The 21812-nt window shown below is 34.9% G+C and overlaps 2 protein-coding genes and 1 pseudogene across 2 annotated transcripts; 1 reads left to right on the top strand and 2 right to left on the bottom strand.

Moving 5' to 3' along the window:
• Positions 1–3317: 3317 nt before the first annotated feature.
• LOC18043367 lies at positions 3318–6626 on the bottom strand (annotated as a pseudogene).
• Positions 6627–13003: 6377 nt separating this feature from the next.
• On the bottom strand, positions 13004–15751 carry LOC18043366 (protein DETOXIFICATION 20). The gene is made up of 8 exons (XM_006437220.2): positions 15732–15751; positions 15501–15614; positions 14916–15002; positions 14751–14807; positions 14065–14303; positions 13823–13941; positions 13335–13421; positions 13004–13232 (listed from the first exon to the last, which is right to left on the bottom strand). The coding sequence occupies exons 1-8, from the start codon at positions 15749–15751 to the stop codon at positions 13143–13145; spliced, it is 813 nt and encodes a 270-aa protein (XP_006437283.2). The 3' UTR covers positions 13004–13142.
• Positions 15752–16262: 511 nt separating this feature from the next.
• Positions 16263–16763, top strand: LOC18043365 (NAC domain-containing protein 96). Its single transcript, XM_006437219.1, has one exon. The coding sequence runs from the start codon at positions 16263–16265 to the stop codon at positions 16761–16763; it is 501 nt and encodes a 166-aa protein (XP_006437282.1).
• Positions 16764–21812: the final 5049 nt, after the last annotated feature.

Genomic DNA, 21812 nt, shown 5'->3' with positions numbered 1-21812 from the left:
TTTATCATATCGCGATGTGGTCTTTCATAATTCATTTTCATGCATATGCATAAGAAAAAAAAGACAAACTTTTTAGAAAAAAAAAATTGAAACCAAGTTAGGCGGGACCCCTTATCTATAGATTAAATAAAATAAAAGAAAATACATTTGAAGAGTGATGTGACCAAAACCACTAAGTCAAAGAACAAACACTACTAACAAAAACAAAATAAATAGCAAAAGCAATTAAATAACAAAGAATTAACTAAAGAGAGCAAACTAAGGTAAAATCTAACAAAGAAACTATAAGAAGATGAGCTAATACCTAGAGTGCGGCTTATTATACATGCGAGCAGTGTCAAATGTGAAGCCTTTCTTTAAACCAGAGGCATGCGGGCTAGCAATACCAAAATCGGGACTAAGATCAAGCCTTCCAGTATCCTCAGGCTCAAACAAGAAATAAGCATCAACATTGGATTCCCATCAAAACTGAAATTCTCATCAAATTGGACAAGATTGTCAACAGTATGGGAATTGAAGCTCGCAACCACATGCTGAATATCTTCCACTGGAGATTTGAAAAAAGTAAGACCCATGGAATACCCTAAAAATCCAAATCCTCCAAAACCATATCCTTACCACCACCAACAATATCAACTCAGCTCTACTGATACCAGTAAAACTCTCAAAGGCATATATACTTATTGAGGTTATTTCATAACATGATCAAAAGGCAAAAAGTAAATTTCATGTGAATTGATTTTACCACTTTATAATTATTTCATAATAAGTATGATCATTTCATAAATAAAACGATTGTTTGAAACTTCCACAAATAAAAATTAACTAATTTAATTGTTAAAATATAACTTTTACCCATCAACAGCTTATTTATTCTGTCATTGTTTGAACATCATAGATAAAATGAGGTATTAAAATCTATTAAAGATTAAAATGTGAAAATGAGTTATAAGATGGACTAAGATGTTACTCTCCCTATTCTAATAGATCTCAATTGTTATTTTGAGAAATGGGTTTGTCGAGATCACGTCCATGGATTTCTGTCGCCAAGGAAAGATGTCACTATAATTACTTTCGGACAAATGTGAACGAGACAAGATCAATCACGTGATTCATTCTACACCCTATTTTCTTTTCTGGTTTGGTAAATTTTGGACGGTTGGCACGTCACTCGACGTGTGTGTTCATGATTTGTACTTTTCTTTCTTTTTTTCTTTTTATTTAACATTTTTCACATTGGACCCCAGGTAAAAATGCTCTTTTGTGTACTAATTGTCAATTAGATTATGAGGAAAAGTATATTTTATTTTATTAATGAGGGTATAATTTTGAGCTGTGTTTTAATAGTATTAATCTAAGTGAGTTTTATTAGGATTCTAATTTTAAATATATCAATAAAATTTTACCATGTTTAAAAATAAATATATATAAAAGAAGAAAGAAAGTGGAAGTGGAAACTCTGAGTCACTGAATGGCCATTGGCATATATGCAGGAGCATAAGTGCATAACTAAGAAAGCCAGTCAACACTTACTCTCAGATGAATGGCAAAAATTGCAGAAGCATTGATTACGATTTCGAGTGCATTGAGTCTTTGTTTGTCTCGTATTTGTTTGGCCACACGCGGACACATGAGCCCACGAGCATAAATTCCGAGTCCAAGCATATACAAGACGCAAGCACTCAAGGGAAACGTAGCATGACGCCACGATGTTGGTTGGTGATAGTTATTAAGTAGAAAAATATCTTCCACTAATTTTCAAAATATGTTTATATATATTTTCCGTTATAACGGCGTCATCTTTATTAATTATTTTTCTATTTTACTTTTGGTCTCGACGTCAACTATGGAGTTCAAAATGTTTTAAGAGTATAAATCAAGTGAAATGACATATTTACCCTTCGTGATTGAATTAATTAAATAATTAAGAGTTTGCATTAATACAGTAACTAGTACATATGCAGATATCAACGGATCATATAAGATACCTACAACTACAAATATTAATTATATACATAATTAAGACTTTGAGTATCAGATATCGTAGAAGGGAACATGCAACTGAGAGTCTTTTAATAATAAAAGAATTTAGGTTGCCTATCGAAATTTCTAAAAGCACATTGATTTATTTAAATAAAACTAAGAGTCTTTTAACTAGGGTTGGCAATGGGACGGGATGGGATGAGATTTACCAATCACAGTCCTGTCCCATATATACAAGCGAGATAAAAAAAAAATGTCTCACTCTCGTTCTTATATTTTTTTTGGACAAAAATATATCCTGATCCCGTCCAAAAAGATATGGGATTCTGAGAGATTCTATCTCAATTGAAAAAGTTCTCATCCTTAGTCTGCAATGTAACGAGATGAGACGGAATTTGTCAATCCCAATCCCGTCCCGTATATGTAAGAGGGATGAAAAAAATGTCTCACTCTCATTCCTATATTTTTTTGTGAGATAAAAATATATCTAAATCACATCCCAAATAACATGATATCCCATAAGATTCCATCGAAAAAAATTATCATCCTTACTTTTAACAATAAAATCCTAGCAACACAGCATAAATGTGGTGGACCCATAACCCACATGTCCCAGGATTTAAACCTCGCTCAAATAAATTTTTTTATTTTCTTTTTAAATTTAGATAAAAAATTTTTAAAATCTATATTTTATGCAAATCGGGACGAACCTATATGTAAAATTACCGAATTCCATCTTACGACGCTGGAACTATTAATTGTGAGGAATTTGATTCCAGCAGGTGCATGCTCCATACCGAAGTAGGGTTACAAAATTGATTATGATCAAGAGCTTTCTAGATCGTCTCGGCTCTTGTGATTCATCCATATCAAGAACAAAGTATCAATTCAGTCCGTGGTATTATATAATCATCAAAATTTGGTACTTGTTAAAAGCTTTGCTTCTCATTCCCTTTTCTAGTCTTATCTCTATAATAACTATAAATAGTTCGTACAAATTTTAATTTTAATCTATTTTCCTTTCTCTCTTTTTTTTTCTCATTTTCATTATTTTTATTTTTAATATTTGAGAAGTTAGTTTTTTTGAATTTGCAGATAGAGAAAATTCAAAGAGAAGAGTAAAGATATTAAAGACTAAAAATAGTTTTAAAAGTGAGAAAATTACAGGCACACATAGATTAAAAAATAAAAAGAATATTTATTTTAAAAAATTGACATTAAGTGGAATATATAACTAAAGAAGAGATTTTAAGATGGATTTTCCAGGGGTGACAAAAGAAGATGGAAAATCCATTTTACATTCAATTGAATAACTTTGGATTCCTTCTCAAAAAAAAAAAAAAAAAAAGAATAACTTTGGATTCAACTCATTCAGATTTATTATTATTCTACTGATAGGCCCAACCGACAAATATTCTTGTGCAAGTAATGAATTACACAACTCTACATATTTGGAGAGCTTCGATCAGATTCTTCAGATGGTTTCAGCAACCATTTGTTGAGACGTTGGGATGCCTTGTTCACCCGCAAGAATGAGAGCAATATCTATAAATTTTAGCCAACTTTTGATCTTTATTTATTTTTTTAATTTTTATAACCCAAATAAACACCCATTGTGGACCAAAAAAAACCCTTCAAAGAGTGTGTTCTAAAGCCAACCACTCAATAATTAATCTCATAAAAATTTGCAGTAATCACAACACGTGCCCTGCAATCAATCCTAATTTACCTGATCATCCCAATTGGTCCTCCATATGATGAAGGAAAGAATAATCGTTTGAATAACAATTCCACCCAACAATCCAATCCATAAACCCTGTCAAATTAAACCAACATCAATCAACTCGTGAGAGAGTCAATGGTACAATTTTTACAAAACACCATATCTATTTAATTAAAATTGTATTCAATTAACCAGAGTACATTTGATCGTTATTATTAATTAAACATAAACTATATTTCTTACTGTAACTCCGAGATTGGCCACATATGCAAGCAAAACTCCTGTAGGAACTCCAACAAAGTAATAGCTTCCCAAGTTAACAAATGCAACCGTGCTTTGCATTCCAGCACCTACAGCTACCCCTGAAAAATTGATTTGCGAGGCATCAATGAGTATCCAACAAAGTATCCATACTTAGGGTGCGTTTGGAATTGAGGTTGGACAGCTGTAACTTAAAAGGTACAGCACTAAAGTGTTTGGTAAACACTAACTGTTGTAATTTAAAAGTTATACTAATACAATTTTTCACTTGTGTAATGAAAAATTTATTATATCTTTAATAATTTTATCAAAATTATTATTTAAAATTTATATTTACTACGTATTACTAATTTTTATTTCATAAATACATTTTTTTTCCACAACAATTGTAGCTTTTAAGCTACAACACCTTAATATCAAACGCACCCTTAGTAATCAAAGCATTATTGTTTTTTTTTTCCAAGTTTTCGAAGAAATAACACTTGCCTGAGAGTACTGGCTGAACGCTGTTAAGCAAAAGGGAGAAAGAAAGCAGAACAGATAGTTTCGATACTTCTTCTGCAATTTCCTCACTAGTTGTAAACAGGTATGAAATCTGACGGTCAAAGATTAAACATAAAATCCAACAGATCACTCCAAGACAGGCTGAAATAGTGAGTATGACTTTAATGGAAAATTTTGTGGCTTTCGCATTTCCTCTCCCGAGTTCATTCGACACTCGCACGCTGATCAACAAATGATATTACAACATTAGAGCTTGCGAATTTCAAGTATAAGGAGCCAGAGAGGGTATTTGTTGAAGCAATGTATATCTATACTATGAGGCACCAAGGAAGCCAAGGAAGATCATTAATTGAAATGCACTGACATTGAGGCTGCAACAACAATGTAATTAATTAGCTTTAAAGCCAAATTCTTAAAAAGATTATTTAGGAAAATCAACTGGAACTGGAAGTAATAAATGTGAAATAAGGTTTTAATAATAGCTAAGACCTTACCAAATAGAGAAAGCAGATATGGCAACGGTTGCATTTTTCATGTACCCAGCCAATAAGACTAGAATGGAATTGTACCAGAGCTCCAAGCTATCACAATTCAAAATTAAGTAAGATAATTGATTATGAAACCAAAAAAGAAAAAAAAAAGTGTCAAAACGGAATCTTATGAGACAGATTTAGAGAGCGTTCCAATATTTATTTGTTTGCTTATTTTTTAAAGCATAGCATAAAAATGAGCGGGGTTTGAACAGCAGAGTTCATGTACTATCGTAGGATTTTACAAGTTCGATTAATTAGCACCCAGGAGATGCATCATGACATGCAGGGTATAATTTCCGAGGAAGAACATTCAATATTTACCATATCATGACCCCGGCGGATATCGACAGCTTTATTACAGGAAGAATGTCAGTAAAGGCAGCGTTGGTGAAACCTTTCCAAGTATCAGGGCACCAACCACAGAAGATGTAAACAAACAATCCAATGATATTTAGCCAAGCAGAAATGTTTAATGAGCCCATTGCACCAGCAATACCTAAGTCAAGTTCACTCACAAAGATCCAGGACATAAGCACGTGAAGCAGGAAAGAAGCAGTAGATAGCCACCCGATAATCATGTTCTTGAGCTGTGCTTGTAAGAACATTTGGATTGTCAAGGAGAAGACGAAGTTATAAACAAAGGGAATCAACCACAGAGAAATCACCCCCCCTGTTTCTGCTATATCCTTTTGCTGGCCAAGCAGATTCATGATCGGTGTTCCAAAGATGAAGACGGGGAGCATTATTGTAGCAGTTACACAATCAACTAGCCACGATCGTTGCAAGTAAATTCCCATCATATGATAATGCCCTGCTCCAAATGCTTGTCCACATAATGTCTCTGTTGCACTTGACATTCCCAGCTTCAAATGAATGAACAAGTAAATGAAACGAACCATAGAACATTTAGAGGCAAACAACAGCTCGTCACTAGATCTTTAAAAAGATATATATATATATATAAAGACATTTGTAAAAGGCATCACATAAAGCAGAGTGCAGTTTAGTACATGATCAGAGAAAATCATTCAGGTTACTGTCTTTCTTCAATCCAGTGATCTACACATTCACAAACGTACGCACACACAAACATGTATATGATTCAAATTGACGATGCTTACCAGTATTCCATTAACAAAGCGCAAAAAGATGCTTTGAACGAGTGCAAATGAGGCGAGTTCAATTTCCCCAACATGTCCAAGAAAACTCTGTGTCACCAAAATTTGTCCAAATGAAGTAATCCTGGAAAGTATAGAAGGAAATGCAATCCTCCACGTCAGCTTCATTTCCTTCTAAATCCTCTGTTTCAGATCATTCCTCTCCTGTTCCTCGAATCACAGAAGCCTCTCTCGCTCTTCCAATCCGTTGTCCATTGTTATTCTGAAGTGTTTAACAAACAAATGCTAACTTACATAATTGCCTTCAGCTTGAGCTTCCAAGATTTTAACATGTTAAATGTAATGAATGTGAAAGCCCTTTTAATTTCACTATCTATAAAATATATAGACAGTCTTATCTAAACAGAGGGGATACTGTGGCACAAAAATTAACCACATTTTTTAGCATATGACCTGTTGTAAGAGTCGAAATTATAAAGACATTGTCCTTTACAATTTGGACACTATCTCTAAGCTGCATTGGTGACGGTATTTCGACTGTGGGGTACACTATGTCATGAGTGTTAAACTCAAAACACAAATTGAACTTTGTTTTCAAGTTGGCAGAGTTTTCACTATATATATATATATATAGATTGTGAGTGGCTAATGTCCGTCCGTTAAGAATATCTTTTATTATTTTGTAATTCAAAGCTTGATTGGTTTTTTATTATAAGTGAATGAACCTGCGATAAGATTTGAGTGACGATCAACACTTTACCACAATAATCATGTTGGCTTTGTCCCTATTGTTGCCAATCTACTTTTCCGCGACAAGTCCATCTCGTACTTTATCAGGTAATTATTATTTGAGCAGAAAAAATTAGCATAATTAAATTTAATATTCTGTTACGTGACAAATCATCACTGGACATATGCTGAAATAGGGAGAAAAAACTGTCCTGCACGATTGCTTATATAATTGAAGATCATTTAAGTCATCAATGACCTATGCAGCTTGTCTTCACGCTCTTTTTTGTTCTTTTTTATTTATATAGCCAATCATTCTTTCTACTTAATCAGCACCAGTCTTCTGTTGTGCGCGGAATGCAGAATCAAGCGCACCAAATAATTACAGAAAAATAAAGGACACAAGAATTTACGTGGTTCGGTAATTAAACTTACATCCACGGAGGCAAGAAAGAATAATTGTTTATTTAACAATTAATAGAGTATAATATTTGAGTAATGAATCTCACTTCCCAGAAATCCAAATATACCCAGTACTCTCACACTCTGCAGGAAAGATAAATTCTCCAGACACACTTCTCTCACTTCTCTCAAAAGCTTATAAACTTATAAGCTTAACAATTTTGGAATGATTTCAAATGAATGAAATCCTTAGCTATTTATAGGAGAAATGAATTACTATGCTAAAAATAAAAAAATAAAAAATATAATTTTTAATTATTAATATTTTTCAAATCCATCCCCCATTCTTTCTTTTCGGCTTTGCAAAATCAACAAATTTGCACCAACAATTTGTTGACTTCAACAAATCTCCACCTCGGCGAAAATTTTTTAAATCTGATCCGACTACCAACGAGCCATCATCCCCAAAGTGGCTGCATCTCTATGACTGCCTACGTAGCCAAAATTTGGGATCAAGTCAACCGTAGTTCAAAATTCCCGAAGGACATATCTTAACACAATCGAAGGATTTTAATTAATTTCAAGCAATGTTGAAACTTAACTCCAGAAACTATCTTTGTCAACATATCTGATGGATTATCTTTGGTATCGATCTTTCTCAACAACACAACACCGCTCTCGATAATCTCTCTCACATAATGATATTTCACATCTATGTGCTTCGTCCGAGCGTGATATGTTTGATTCTTCGCAAGGAATATCGCACTTTGATTATCACAGAAAACCGCAATGTTCTCCTGAATTACTCCCAAATCACCTAACAAGCCTTTCAACTAGATAGCTTTTTTTACAGCTTCAGTTGCTGCCATATACTCTGCTTCCGTAGTGGACAGAGCAATTGTCGATTGTAGAATCGACCTCCAACTAACCGGACCTCCACCCAATGTGAATACGTAGCCCGTTGTTGATCTTCGCTTGTCAAGGTCTCCAGCGAAATCAGAATGACAATACCCAACACATTGTTGACCACAATCCTTCTTGAACAATAACCCAACATCAACTGTCCCATATAGATGTCGGAGAATCTATTTTACCACAAGCCATTGATTTTTACCCGGATTGTGCATGTATCTATTAACCATGCTCACTGCTTGAGATATATCGGGCCTTGTGCATACCATAGCATACATAAGACTACCCATAGCACTAGCATATGGAACACAAGCCATGTAATCGCGCTCCTCTTGAGATTTAGGACATGAAGAAGATCTTAATTTGAAATGAAGAGCTAGAAGTGTACATATCGGTTTAGTTTTGTCATCCATACCGAATCTTTCTAGCACTTTCTTCAAATAAGACTTTTGAGTCAACCATATGCTCCTATTCTTCTTGTCTCTACGAATCTCCATCCCAAGTATTCTCTGTGCAGCACCCAAGTCTTTCATCTCGAACTCAGAAGCCAGCTGCTTCTTTAATCTTTCGATCTCATCTTTATTATTCGAAACTATAAACATATCATCGACATAGAGTAACAAATAGATGAAAGCTCCATCTGGTAGTCTTCTAAAGTAAACACAATGATCGTGTTCACTTCTGGTGAATTTCTGCCCTTGTATAAATTGATCAAATCTTTTGTACCACTGCCTTGGCGATTGCTTCAGTCCGTACAAAGATTTAATCAACCTACACATATGATTCTCCTTTCCAGCAACTCTGAAACCACAAGGCTGAATCATATAGATTTCCTCCTCCAAATCTCCATGTAAGAACGCCGTCTTAACATCCAATTGAGCCAACTCTAACTCATATTCTGCAACTAAGGCAAATAGGATAGAAATGGAAGTATGTTTTACAACTGGAGAGAAAACTTTATTGTAGTCAATACCTTCCTTTTGAGCAAAACCTTTTACCACGAGCCTTACCTTGTATCGAGGAGTTGTTTGATTTGGAGATCCTTGCTTTTTGATGTAAACCCATTTATTGCCAATAGCCCTTTTCCCCTTTGGTAACTTTACAAGTTCCTAAGTCTGGTTTTGATGGAGATATTTCATCTCTTCTTCCATGGCTAACTTCCACTGATCACTTTCACTGTTACGTAATGCTTTACCAAAAGTGTTGGGGATGTCATCATCAATAACTGAAAGTGCATAGGCTACCACAATATATTTAGTAAGTCATCCGGGTTTCTTTATCTCTCTTTTTGGCCTCCTTGTTGCTGTAAAATCATCATTATCTACATCAACAATTGTTTCTTCATTTTGTGGGACATCAGAAGAAACAACCTCTTCTTCAACTCTAGGTGTCACCTCCATAGTTGAACTCTTCTTTGATGTAGAACTAACTGGTACATATGGAGCTGCATCAAACTCCACCCCGCTGCAATACCTCTTTGGTCTTGTTCTCCACCTACTGAGAACTTGAAGCTTTCATCATTGAAACTTCATCAAATGTGACATCTCTACTACACACAAACTTTTTGTCTTCGAGATCCCAAAGCTTGAAGCCCTTTACTCCACCTTTGAATCCCACAAAGATAGTTTTTCTAGCACGAGGATCCAGTTTACCATCTTTAACATGATAATAAGTTGGACACCCGAATATACGAAAGGAATCATAGTCTTGTGCATGCTTTCCAGACCACATTTCTATAGGAGTTTTACCTCCAATTGTAATAGAAGGCAACCGGTTTGCCAAGTGACTTGCGTAGCTCACAGCTTCAGCCCAAAACTTTTTATCTAAGCCAGCATTAGATAACAAACATCGTACCTTCTCCAGTAAAGTACGATTCATACACTCAGCCACACCGTTCTGTTGCGGAGTATGTCTCACCGTGAAATGTCTTTTAATACCCTCGTTCTGGCATACTTGCAAGAATGGATCAAAAGTATATTCACCCTCATTATCAGATCGTAATACTTTGATCTTTCTGCCAGTTTGAGTCTCCACTAATTTCTTCCATTTCACGAAAATCTCTAGAACCTCATCCTTTGCTCGCATGGTGTACACCCACACACGTCTAGAGAAATCATCAACAAATGTAACAAAATAATGGCTTCCACCAATTGATGCAGTCTTGGTTGGTCCTCATACATCACTATGAACATATTCAAGGATCTCACGAGTATCGTGATTAGCTGTACCAAACTTGACCCTTGTTTTCTTGCCTACTACACAATGCTCACAGAAATTTAATTTACAGGTTTTGGTACCTTTTAAAAGTCCATACCTCATCAGAGTTTGCAAAGACTTCTCTCCAACATGTCCCAGTCGTACATGCCATAGCTTAGTGGTGTCACTGTGCGCCTCAACAACATTTGCTTCATCAGTTGTACCTCCCTTCAAATAGTACAGATTGTGACGCCGAACCCCTTGCAGAATCACCATAGCCCCATGTGTAAACTTCATTATACCATCTTCAATGGTAACCTTGTAGCCTTTATCTTCTAAAGCACCCACAGAAATTAGATTTTTCTTTAAAGTTGGAACAAATCTAACCTCTTTGAGTTCTCTGACTATTCCATCAAACATTTTGAGCCGAATTATTCATATCTCCATTGTGCGACAAGGTTGATCATTCCCCATCACAACTGCACCGGATTCCAGATTACGAAAATCCGTAAACCATTCCTTAATAGGACACAAATGATAGGTTGCTCCAGTATCAAGTATCCACTCACTCGAACTAGCCACGTATGCTGCAGGAGTAATACTTAGTGAATAATCAGAGCCCTCATCTTTCCGTGCCATGTTTGCTGCTGCTGGTTTCTTCCCATCTCTCTTTTGAGCCTTTGGACAACCTTTCCTCCAATGGCCCTTTTCAGGACAAAATACACACTCATCTCGAGCTATATTTCTGTTTCTCGATTTGGATCGAGAATTCTTTCCACAACGCTTCTTCTGTTTCTCCATCGCCCAATCTCTGCTCACCAAAGCTTCAGATGATGCTCGTTCAGAATTTTTATCATTATTCCGAATCTCTAAGCTAGTCAATGCTGTGCAAACATCTTTAAAGACGATCACACTCTTCCCATATATCAAAGTAGTCACAAAATGGCTATATTCCTTTGGTAGTGAGTGTAACAGAATCATAGCCTTGACTTCATCCTTAATATCTTCATCAAGATTCTTCAAATCAGCAAGTAACTTTTCAAATCTTGAAACATGATCGTGCATTGACACCCTAGGCTTCATTCGAAAACCATATACTTGGCTCATTGCATGAAGGCGATTTTCAGGACTTTTCACCAGGTACTTCTCCTCCAATGTACGACACAAAGTCACCGCACACTCCTTATCTTTCACCAAGAATTTCACATCCCTGGTCAAACAAGATCTGATCTGACCACAAGCTTTTTCATTCATACGATCCCAAATTTCTTCATCATACAAGTGTCTTTTATTTTTCAGAACAACATCGAGATCGATTTGAATAAGGGTATCCATAACTTCGCGCCTCCACATGCCGAAGTTGATTTTCCCATCAAACTTTTCAACATCGATCTTCTGGCCTCCTATAACAGGTACTGAATAGCGATTTGACAAATCTCACCTCTCACCTAAAGTGTTTCCTGAAATAGTCTCAGTAGATTTCTCCCCAATTCTGGAAGTTTCACCTTCTACAATTTTCTCAACAAACTATTTCCACTTGAAAAACAATCTCTATGATGTTAATTTCACGTGAATAAATGCACCAGGAAAGTTATCAGGAAACTGGACGGGAACTTGGTCCTAATTAAAAACTAGAATCCTTAGACTCTTATCGCCTTTGTTGACAGAACTTTCCTAGACATGCAAAATACACACTACTTACAATCGACAGTCTCCCAAGTACAAATGGCCGTCTCCACCGTATTCGTGAACAATACCGTATACGAGAATAGTACTTTATACGTGAATAGTACCGTATCCCCCCAAGTATGAACCTTCGGCTCTGATACCACTTGTTGTGCGCGGAATGCAGAATCAAGCGCACCAAATAATTACAGAAAAATAAAGGACATAAGAATTTACGTGGTTCGGTAATTAAACCTACATCCACGGAGGCAAGAAAGAATAATTGTTTATTTAACAATTAATAGGAGAAATGAATTACTATGCTAAGAATAAAATAATTAAAAATATAATTTTTAATTATTATTATTTTTCAAATCCATCCCCCATTCTTTCTTTTCGCCTTTACAAAATCAACAAATTGTTGGTGCACCAACAATTTATTGACTTCAACATCTTCATCTCGCGGTTGGTCCACCAAATTGATTCTTCCAAAATTTTAGAACCAATTTGATTGGTTGTCTTGTGAAGGTATGTAAAATACCTTTGGCATAGCAGACCTGGATGATGTTGTTTCAAAGTATGAGTTAAACATCATTTCATCCAACAAATGGAGACACAGAAGAGAAGTTGTTTTGCAAGCACCTTGCAAACTTTTTTTTTTTATTTGAAATGTTGCAAACATTATTGCTAATCCAGTAATTTGATGACACAAGCAATTAATCTTTACTAATCACGCTAGGATATAAACTATTGTACACACTCTATTTACAAAACTAATGCATGAGTATGAACACTGTATTAAGTGAGCACATGCTCATTTTCTACAGCTATCTAATGAACAAATCCGAAATATATCATGTCCAATGCTACAATTAAGCCAATACGAATGAATCTCACAATGGTGATGTTGAAACACCAAAAACAGGAAAAACAAAAAAAAGAAATTCCACTTTTTGATTCTCCATCTACATGAGCAATGTAGTTGAACATCAAGTCCCACGAGGCAGATTGAATGCTTGATTGTACTCTTGAAAGCAAAAACAAAACTGTAAGCAATTAATTGGCAAAAGCTTTACACCAAGCAAAAAAGATTTTGGAAATTGAAGAAGTTTGATGTCAAGCTGCGACATCTGCTTGTTCGTTAGGCGATTGTTCCGGTGATTCGGGAATGAACCACTTGTTCACGCGTTCGCGAGCCTTCATCACCTGCATTGATGCATATCATTTACATGTTCAATCATTGGGGTTAATCAAAAAAACAAAATTATAAACTCATACATGAGAAAGCTAGATGGAAAAACATAATACCTGTTTGTCCCAGTCCGTTTTCAAAGTGATGATGATAAGAACTACAGTTTGAACAAAAGTTCCAATTAACATTCCGGTCCAAACACCCTACAAAAGGAGAGAGGACAAAATAGAGCCGGTATGATAAGAAAATTAAACTTTTTAATTATGGAACAATTTGTATTCTGTCCTAAGAATTTTGTAGAAAAGAATGATGTGTGTGCACTCATGAAAAGCAACTCCTTCAAAACGAACTGCTGCGGCACTCATAATCAATAACATGATGACAAACCAAGCTGCAAGGTATCTGCATTATACAATAAGGAGGAGACCGGTTGTTCACTATATTCGTGCTTTCAGGACCAGAGAATTAGGATATGATGATTTGAGCCAAATTAAAATGGAACCGAACTGAATTATATTTATTTGGAGACAACAGTAACAATACAAATACTGCCACGTGTAAGTAAAACGCAAAGATACTGCAGAATGGGAAAAAGAAAACTCACTTTGACTTCCAAATGGGTTAAATAACCAAGCACGACTCCGATAGGAATCCCAATCAGGTAGTAGCAAGCGATGTTAACATATGCTACGATACTCTGCCATCCAGCCCCGACAGCAACTCCTGTTCAGGCATGATTTTTGGTTACGAATTTAACAACATATTTTCCTTTTTATCTTCGACCCTCCCATTCAATTGGTGACTTGGAGAATATAGAAAGAAACTGACAGGAAAGGGAAGCATTACCGGAGAGCACTGGCTGCACACTGTTCAAAAGTATAGAGAAAGAGAGTAGTGGTGATAGATCTGCAACTGTGTCAATCACATCTTGATTGTCGGTGAAAATGTATGCTACGCGTCCTCTGAGGAAGAGGAAAATGATAAAGAGTGCACATCCAATCAAAAAGGATGTGGAAACTGCCACCTTAATAGCAAATTTCGTAGCATTTGCGCTTCCTCGGCCAAGCTCATTTGACACCCTAACACTGAACATTTTTCCAACTAAACTGAGTTTATTCAGCACATATATCAACCTTCCAAAGAAAAGGGTAATAGAGAAGTAATATTCAATATTAACGTGAAACATTGTTAAGGGAATAGATAATTCCATTTTCTACAACACATCGCCTTGAGGATCATGCATTATGCACAGAAATGTTTCCAGGAGATCGAGCAGTTTTTGTTAGAATACAGAAATATAATTAGATTGACTTCTATCCGAAGTTCACGCAAGATATGGCTGAAATTATTGGTCAAGGCTGAAGGCAAAAAATAAGTTTTTTTTTCCCTGCAAATGGATAAGGCAGTCGGGATTGTAGTTAACTGAGTTTCATAATCAGATTTTCATTCTTTAAATCTAGTAAGTTTGTTTAAAAGAACAGAATAAAGATATAAAAAAATAAAAAAATAGAAGAAAAAGAAGAGGATTATACCCTACTGCAGCCAAGAAACCAAGCGAGATCATCATTTCTAGCCCATTGATGTTGATGCTGCAAATAAGAATAATTTAAACCAAATAGATAACTGGCCCCATATAAAAGAAGAGGGAAACAAAATCCAAAATGATGATAATGGGAAGGAGCCTATGAATTCGGTACCATATCGCAAGAGCATCAATGGCAACCTCAGCATTTTTCATGTTTCCTGTTAAAAGAACCAAGACTGTGTTGTACCAGAGCTCGAGACTGTCAAGTATAACATAATGCTGAGTTAAAATCCCCACATAGTTGAGTTACAGGAAAGCATAAATATGGCAGTTAATCAGCAAATACTAGATTAACATCATTGTTCCTCAGCGATATTATATGTTGTCTGTAGACCACAAACAAGTACTTTTTATCAGGGATTCATATCATAATATAAAATTCACCATTTCCCTGCCCCCACAACCCAATGAAAGAAAGAATATATGATATTGCCACACAGTAACACAAACTGAAGCAATCAATGATCTAAACACAAGGGAAGAACCAAGAAAGGCTGAAACATGGCCACAAACAAAATGAGGAAAGATCCCACTCGAAACTAATAATAGTAACAAACACATATGAAATGATATAGATTCAGATGTAAGCCCTAGAATCTTATCTGCCGATTCCCAGTTAAGCCAATTAGAATTTATAAAATGCATAATCTTTTACTGCCTAAATTCATGCAAGGCCACAATTAGACAAGAACCTCACCATAGCATGGCACCAGACGACAAGGAAAGTTTTACTACAGGCCAGAGATCCTTGAAAGCGGCAAATGAGAAACCCTTCCATGTTACGAATATTTTCAAATTAGCTTTAAATAATCTAGATATCTACATAGTATTTAATTAACACAAATCCATTATTATTTGAAATCTTATCTAAAATCTAGTAATTTTATTTCACAGTAGCAATGGAAAAAAGAATATAAAAAAATGGTACTTTCTATTTGGAATGGCCATATATCTAATTCCTATTATTTTGGCTGGATTATTCGTAACCGTCTATTTACAATACAGACGTGCTGATTAGTCAGAGAGGTGCACTAGACCGAAATTTCAGCACCACCGTATAGGGGAATTAAAATCCCATAGTTGCATGATTAGCTAATGCTACTCACAGAACTTCTTACAACACCAAATATCTAATCTCGACTTGAAACAAACTGGCGGATAAGGTTAGGGTTTAGCAATTACCCAACTCGCAAGTTCACCCGCGTTTCGCGGAATTGCCTTAGGAAATTGTTACTTGTAATCCAAGCTACGTCACTTCACTCCTCCATATGTTATAAGGAAACTTTAACACCCACGCTTCTTACCACTTCTGCTCTAATTCTCCAACCCTATCGTTGCTTCTCTCTCGGCTTCCGTGTTCTTTGTTTTCAATAATTCACCGAAAAAATTTCCTCCATCAATCATCAATCAATCAATCAACCAACCCACCATTGAATTAACCCTCTTCTCCTCAAACAAAATGCAAGAACACAGACCCTTTCTTCCCCATGGCTTCCAGTTCAGACCATCCGATGAAGAACTCATCGAACATTATCTCAAGAAGAAAGTTTCGGGAATATTCATCCCTCTTGCTGAGTATTTCATCAGGGATTGTAATCTTTACCAGGAAAAACCCTCTGAGATTTGGGATTCTCATGGAGGACCCTTTTTAAATGCTGATGAGGATCTTTATTTCTTCACCCAGTTGAAGAAAAAGTCTTCCAAGGGTTCCAGAATCGATCGCAAAGTCGGATCCTCTTGCGGTACGTGGCAAGGGGAGGACGCTGGTAAAGATATAGTAAGCGGCCAATCCAAAATCAAAATCGGCTCCAAGAAGCGGTTTCGTTACGAAAAACAGGGTTGTGAGGATCACGGGGCTTGGATCATGCACGAGTACACTCTACATATGCCCAAGAATAGAGCTACCAATTATGTGCTTTGCAGGCTCCGAAAGAATCGACCAACTGGCCATGATATTTGAAGTACGGTTCTGCAAAGAAAAGAAAGCTGAAGGGTTTTCAAGACAACAGCAATCAATCCGAACAAGTAGCAGATATTGAGATGGATAGGCTGTTGACCCACCAACAGAATCAACAACAAAACTATATGGATTATCAAGAAGTAAGCTGCAGTAGTTCTGACATGATGAGTGAGCAGAGCTTAGCTGGTGGAATGGGGCTTGCAAGCAGTGTTTACGAGCCATCCATGGAGATGATGATGAGTCATTTTGATCAGATGATATGTAACCAACATTATGACTCCGGGAACAACATGCTTCAGGGTGGAGAAACTGGAGAGAATTATCATTGTCATTCGGAGAGTATCGCTGAAGTGCCCATGGCGGTGCCTGAATCATCGGTGCAACACGAAGACAGTGGTGGACTACCTGAGTTAATTGAGGAAGACTATTCTTTTCTGGAAGACTTTCTTCAAGAGCCAATAGGGGATGTGAGCGGTTCATTCGGCTTGATGCTGGACTTGGATGATCTCTTGTCATAAATAATTGGATTATGACTTCGATTTGTATTGTAACTGTAACAACTTTTCCCCCATTTACTTTAATCCTTTGCTCGTATTTATTTGTATTGTTCAGTTTCTCGTATTCTTTATTCTCTTGAACTTCAATGAGTATGTTTTCTGCAAGCTGATAACAGGGAAAGGCATTCGGTTTGCATTTAAGCCAAAATCATCATTAAGTAGTTCCAATCAGTAAATCTGATGGTTCATTCTCTTATTCCATTTATTTGTTTACAAATGAGTTCGCAAAAAATGATTGTTTTGAGATTACAGATAAAAATGATGAGCTAGTTAGAATCTTTCTAAAATTCTACTTAATTTTCATGAAGCACATAATTTTGTTCCTTGTCTAATAGTATTTAGCAGCTCATCATACTGTCAATCAATCCTTCAGTAAACCCTTCCACAAATTTTTATATGTGCATGTATATATTTAAGATTTTATGGGTACATATATATTTAAGATTTTATAGGTACAAGATGAAATGGGCTTATCTCACATGGCTAAGATCCTGTTCATGAATACATGATTTTGCATGATTGATAATATCGTTTTGTTTACGTGAACGGTATTTTCGCAAATTTAGCGTTTTTATGCAATTTAGAGCCGAACTTTTAGAGATTTAACACGTTTGAACAATTATGTTTTGAATTTTGTGTGTGTGTGTGTGTAAAAAAAGGGAACAATTGTTTCTTTACAGCCAAGCTAACGAGGAAAAATTTCGAAAGTTGTCCTACTATTTTTTTTTATCTCCGAAAATAATAATTTATTCATTTAGTTTAATTAAGCAAATAAAAAATCACCTGTCAATTGAAAATTAAAAAAAAAGTTGTATTGAAAGTAATTGGAATTCAATTCTATATTCGTCCTAGGACATTTATAACTTTTTTTTTCTCAAATTCTATCATATATGCTGCGTTTACTTGTCAGTAATCGGAATGGGCTAGAATCGGAATAAACTGGAATGGGAATGGGGAATGGGAATCAAAATAAATTGTTTACTTGAGGTACAGGAATCGGAATAGTCTGAATTGTTTCAAGTTACTAAAATGCCCTTAGTTAATTATAATAATAACTATTGTTATTATTATTATTAAAATTACTGTTAATATATTAATTAATTATATTCATGTATTGTTAGTTTATTAATTAATTATAATTTATCATTAATAATAATAATAAAATTAATAACAATAATCAAAATAAAAAATATCATCATCAGCAAAATAATAATCCATTTCAAAAAATAATAATGATCATAATCAGATTCATCATCATCAACAAAATAATCCATTTCCAAAATAATAATAATAATAATCATCATCATCAAATTAATCCATTTCCCAAATAATCATCATCAACAAAAATAATCCATTTCCCAAAAAAAAAAAACAGCAACAATCAAAATCTCAATTGTCATTGTCATACACAACAACGGCAACAACAATCATCGTCGTTAGCAGTAGCAACAACATCATATTAGAATCGTCGCCATTAAAGACGAAATCGGAGATGAAATGAGACGGGGGCGAAATCAAGACGGTGACGAAATTGATGCGGCCCAACGGAGACGAAACCAGCGACGAGCAGCTGTCCACAGCCGACGAACCACGACGTCAAAGACGGTGATGGCTGCGATGGTGATGGAAGCAGCTCCGATGGCATTCGATTGGGAGGCACGGGTGAGAGAGTTTAGGTTTTAGGGATTTTTTTTTTTTCGCTTTTTATATTTTTAATCTAAAGTGAGGGTATTTCTGGAATAATACAAATTAACGTGGGTAGAATGGGAAATGCAGGGAATGGGAGTCTGATTCCCAAGCCCCCCTTGGGAATCAGACTCCCATATTTGATTCCCAAATTGCTGTGGGGTCCACGAAAATGAATTCGATTCCGCTCCTTATTTTAGCAAGTAAACGCAGGAATGATTTCGATTCCGGATTCCCATTCCTGAATCCGGCAAGTAAATGTAGCAATAAAGTATTTGTTTACTATACAGGTTAATTACGTAAAATAATTTTTCTTAATGTGGATTAAGGCAAAAAAGAAGAAGAAGAAGATATTCTTATTAGCCATATATCATATATCAATAAATTTGGATCTAATACACTTGTAATTTTTTATTTTGTTTACCAATAATACACCAATTTGTCATTCCTATATCAATTTACTTATTTTATCTTTCAATTATAAGTCTTATATTTTATTTATTTAATTTTTATTTTATTTTACACTTATTATTGATTTACAAGTTTTATATTATATTTGTAAGTTTTTTTTGTTTACTATTGATACACTAATTATCATTTTTATGTTGATTTACTTGTTTTACCTTTTATTTAGAAGTCTTATGTTTTATTTAGACAATTTATGTTCTAATTTACATTTAATGTTGATTTACAAATTTTATGTTTCATTTGTAAGTTTTTGTTTTGTTTACTGGTAGAACACCAATATACCATTTTTATGTTAATTCACTTCTTTTACCTTTCATTCATAAGTTTTATCTTGCATTTACATAATTCATGTTAATACAGATGTTGGATCTTCAATCAGGTAATTAAAGTTCTGAATAAGTAACATTTATTGTAATCATTGCGGTTCACTCCTTGATCGTTAAAGGCTGGGAAACGGCAAAGCCACCCCAGTCAATTATGAAGAGCCTTGGTTCCAAGCGTCCCCTTAAGAAATCAACTTGCTCATCCAACATCTGACCAGCCATATTTTATTAAACACACTTAACTTTGTGCTATATTCTGCATTTCTACTTGGTGTCTTCATATTGTTGAATTTTACGTGCAGGAAAGCCATCTTCTTTAGGTGGTATCCGCTTTCTTTCTTTTTTTGAATTCTGTTATACACAGATTGTTACTGATATTAAATTAGACATTATAATTACAATATTTACAATCGTACTAAACAATTGGGACCACCGCCATACATTAACGCACTGAAGCACTTGTCCAAATACTTTAAACCCTCTCTAATATTCGAGGGGTGTCTACTCCACTCACATTTCGTAAGGGAGAGACTGTCTCCACTCAATTAGTTGATAATTGAGGAAGAACTGAAACTAACCTCCATAATGCTCTTATAGAGGCTCAAACCATTGCACTCAACATTGTAAGTGCAAGGCTTCTCCCATTGGACCAAAGGCCCATTGGTAGGTGGTATCCGCTTTCTAGAACTGCTTGAGAAAGATGAAATGGCATTCGACAACCTTTATTGTGTAGCCTTTCAAATGATGGATGCTCAACGGCTTGCAAAACGGACTTCATATGTGGAATTTAACGTAAACTTAACCTAGCATCCTCCACTTTATGGGGGTTTTTTTTTTAACATGAACCATGATTTAGGCTTAATTGTTGTTATATGATTTTTTATTTTTTTTTTCAGGATGTATTGAAGTCTACAAGAGCACAATTAGAGCGCGAGCTTAAACTCGAAGATGTTTCTTGTGTACAAGATTTACCCGCATACAATCTGTTGCATAGATAGATAGGTAGATGATCAAATTTGCATATTTTGAATTGTGAAATAAAAACATCAGCTGTAGAGGTTGTTTATTTAAACTGTTGCTGCCATAATCTCTGTAACATTGCAAATTATATAGTTGGTATCATAGAAAGATGTATATTTGTTGAACTAATTTGGTTTCAGGATCATTTTTTTCAATTATCAAGATCCGAAATCTCTTTTAGATCTCATTTTTTAATAATCATTTAATGTTTTAAAGAGTAATACTATATGTCTTAAATATTATGGATAAATTTTACAACATTTAAAATTATTTATTACTCACTTTATATAAATAAAAAATTCCAAATAATACTTAAAAGTTTGACCTTTTTTTTCCTTCAAAAGAACAAAAATTAGGTTACGAATATTTTCAAATTAGCTTTAAATAATCTAGATATCTAAATAGTATTTAATTAACACAAATCCATTATTATTTAAAATCTTATCTGAAATCTAGTAATTTTATTTCACAGTAGCAATGGAAAAAAGAATAAAAAAAATGATACTTTCTATTTGGAATGGCCATATATCTAATTCCTATTATTTTGGCTGGATTATTCGTACCGTCTATTTACAATACAGACGTGGTGATTAGTTGGACCTTTGATTAATTAACATCTTTTCTTTAATTGACCCCTTCCTTCTTCAATTTAATCCAAGGGGAAGGTCTCAAACTTGCTATCAACATTGATCTTAGTCAAGATCAAATTTTTAAGGGAAAAAGGAAAAAAGGGAGAGAGATCCACAATTTTAACCGCCACAAGTAGCTGCATTACTTTTAGAATATGTTAAAATTTTATAAGATTGACTTAGCAGGGCACATAGGCCATGCCAACGTGGGCCGTGCCATGCCAACTCACTTATTTTTTAAATTATTTAATTTTTTTTTATAATGCCTTATTATAAACTTATTTTATGTCTTCAATTATGGAGTCAAAACACTTTCATTTAAATATAAACAGCTTTTTGAAGTATCAATCATCCAAATTTATATAT

Source organism: Citrus clementina, unplaced genomic scaffold (assembly GCF_000493195.1).
Source record: "Citrus clementina cultivar Clemenules unplaced genomic scaffold, Citrus_clementina_v1.0 scaffold_4, whole genome shotgun sequence".
NCBI lineage: Eukaryota > Viridiplantae > Streptophyta > Magnoliopsida > Sapindales > Rutaceae > Citrus > Citrus x clementina.
This window is presented reverse-complemented; position numbering and strand designations above follow the sequence as displayed.

What these genes read in the sequence shown, in the direction of transcription:
- LOC18043365 (XM_006437219.1), top strand. Translation starts at nt 16,263, where the DNA reads ATGCAAGAACACAGACCCTTTCTTCCCCATGGCTTCCAGTTCAGACCA.
- LOC18043366 (XM_006437220.2), bottom strand. Translation starts at nt 15,751, where the DNA reads ATGGCCATTCCAAATAGAAA. An exon ending in TAACCCATTTGGAAGTCAAA is followed by an intron (nt 13,422 to 13,822) that starts GTGAGTTTTCTT and finishes CTCCTTTTGTAG; the next exon opens with GGTGTTTGGACCGGAATGTT. An exon ending in AAACGGACTGGGACAAACAG is followed by an intron (nt 13,233 to 13,334) that starts GTATTATGTTTT and finishes GCATCAATGCAG; the next exon opens with GTGATGAAGGCTCGCGAACG.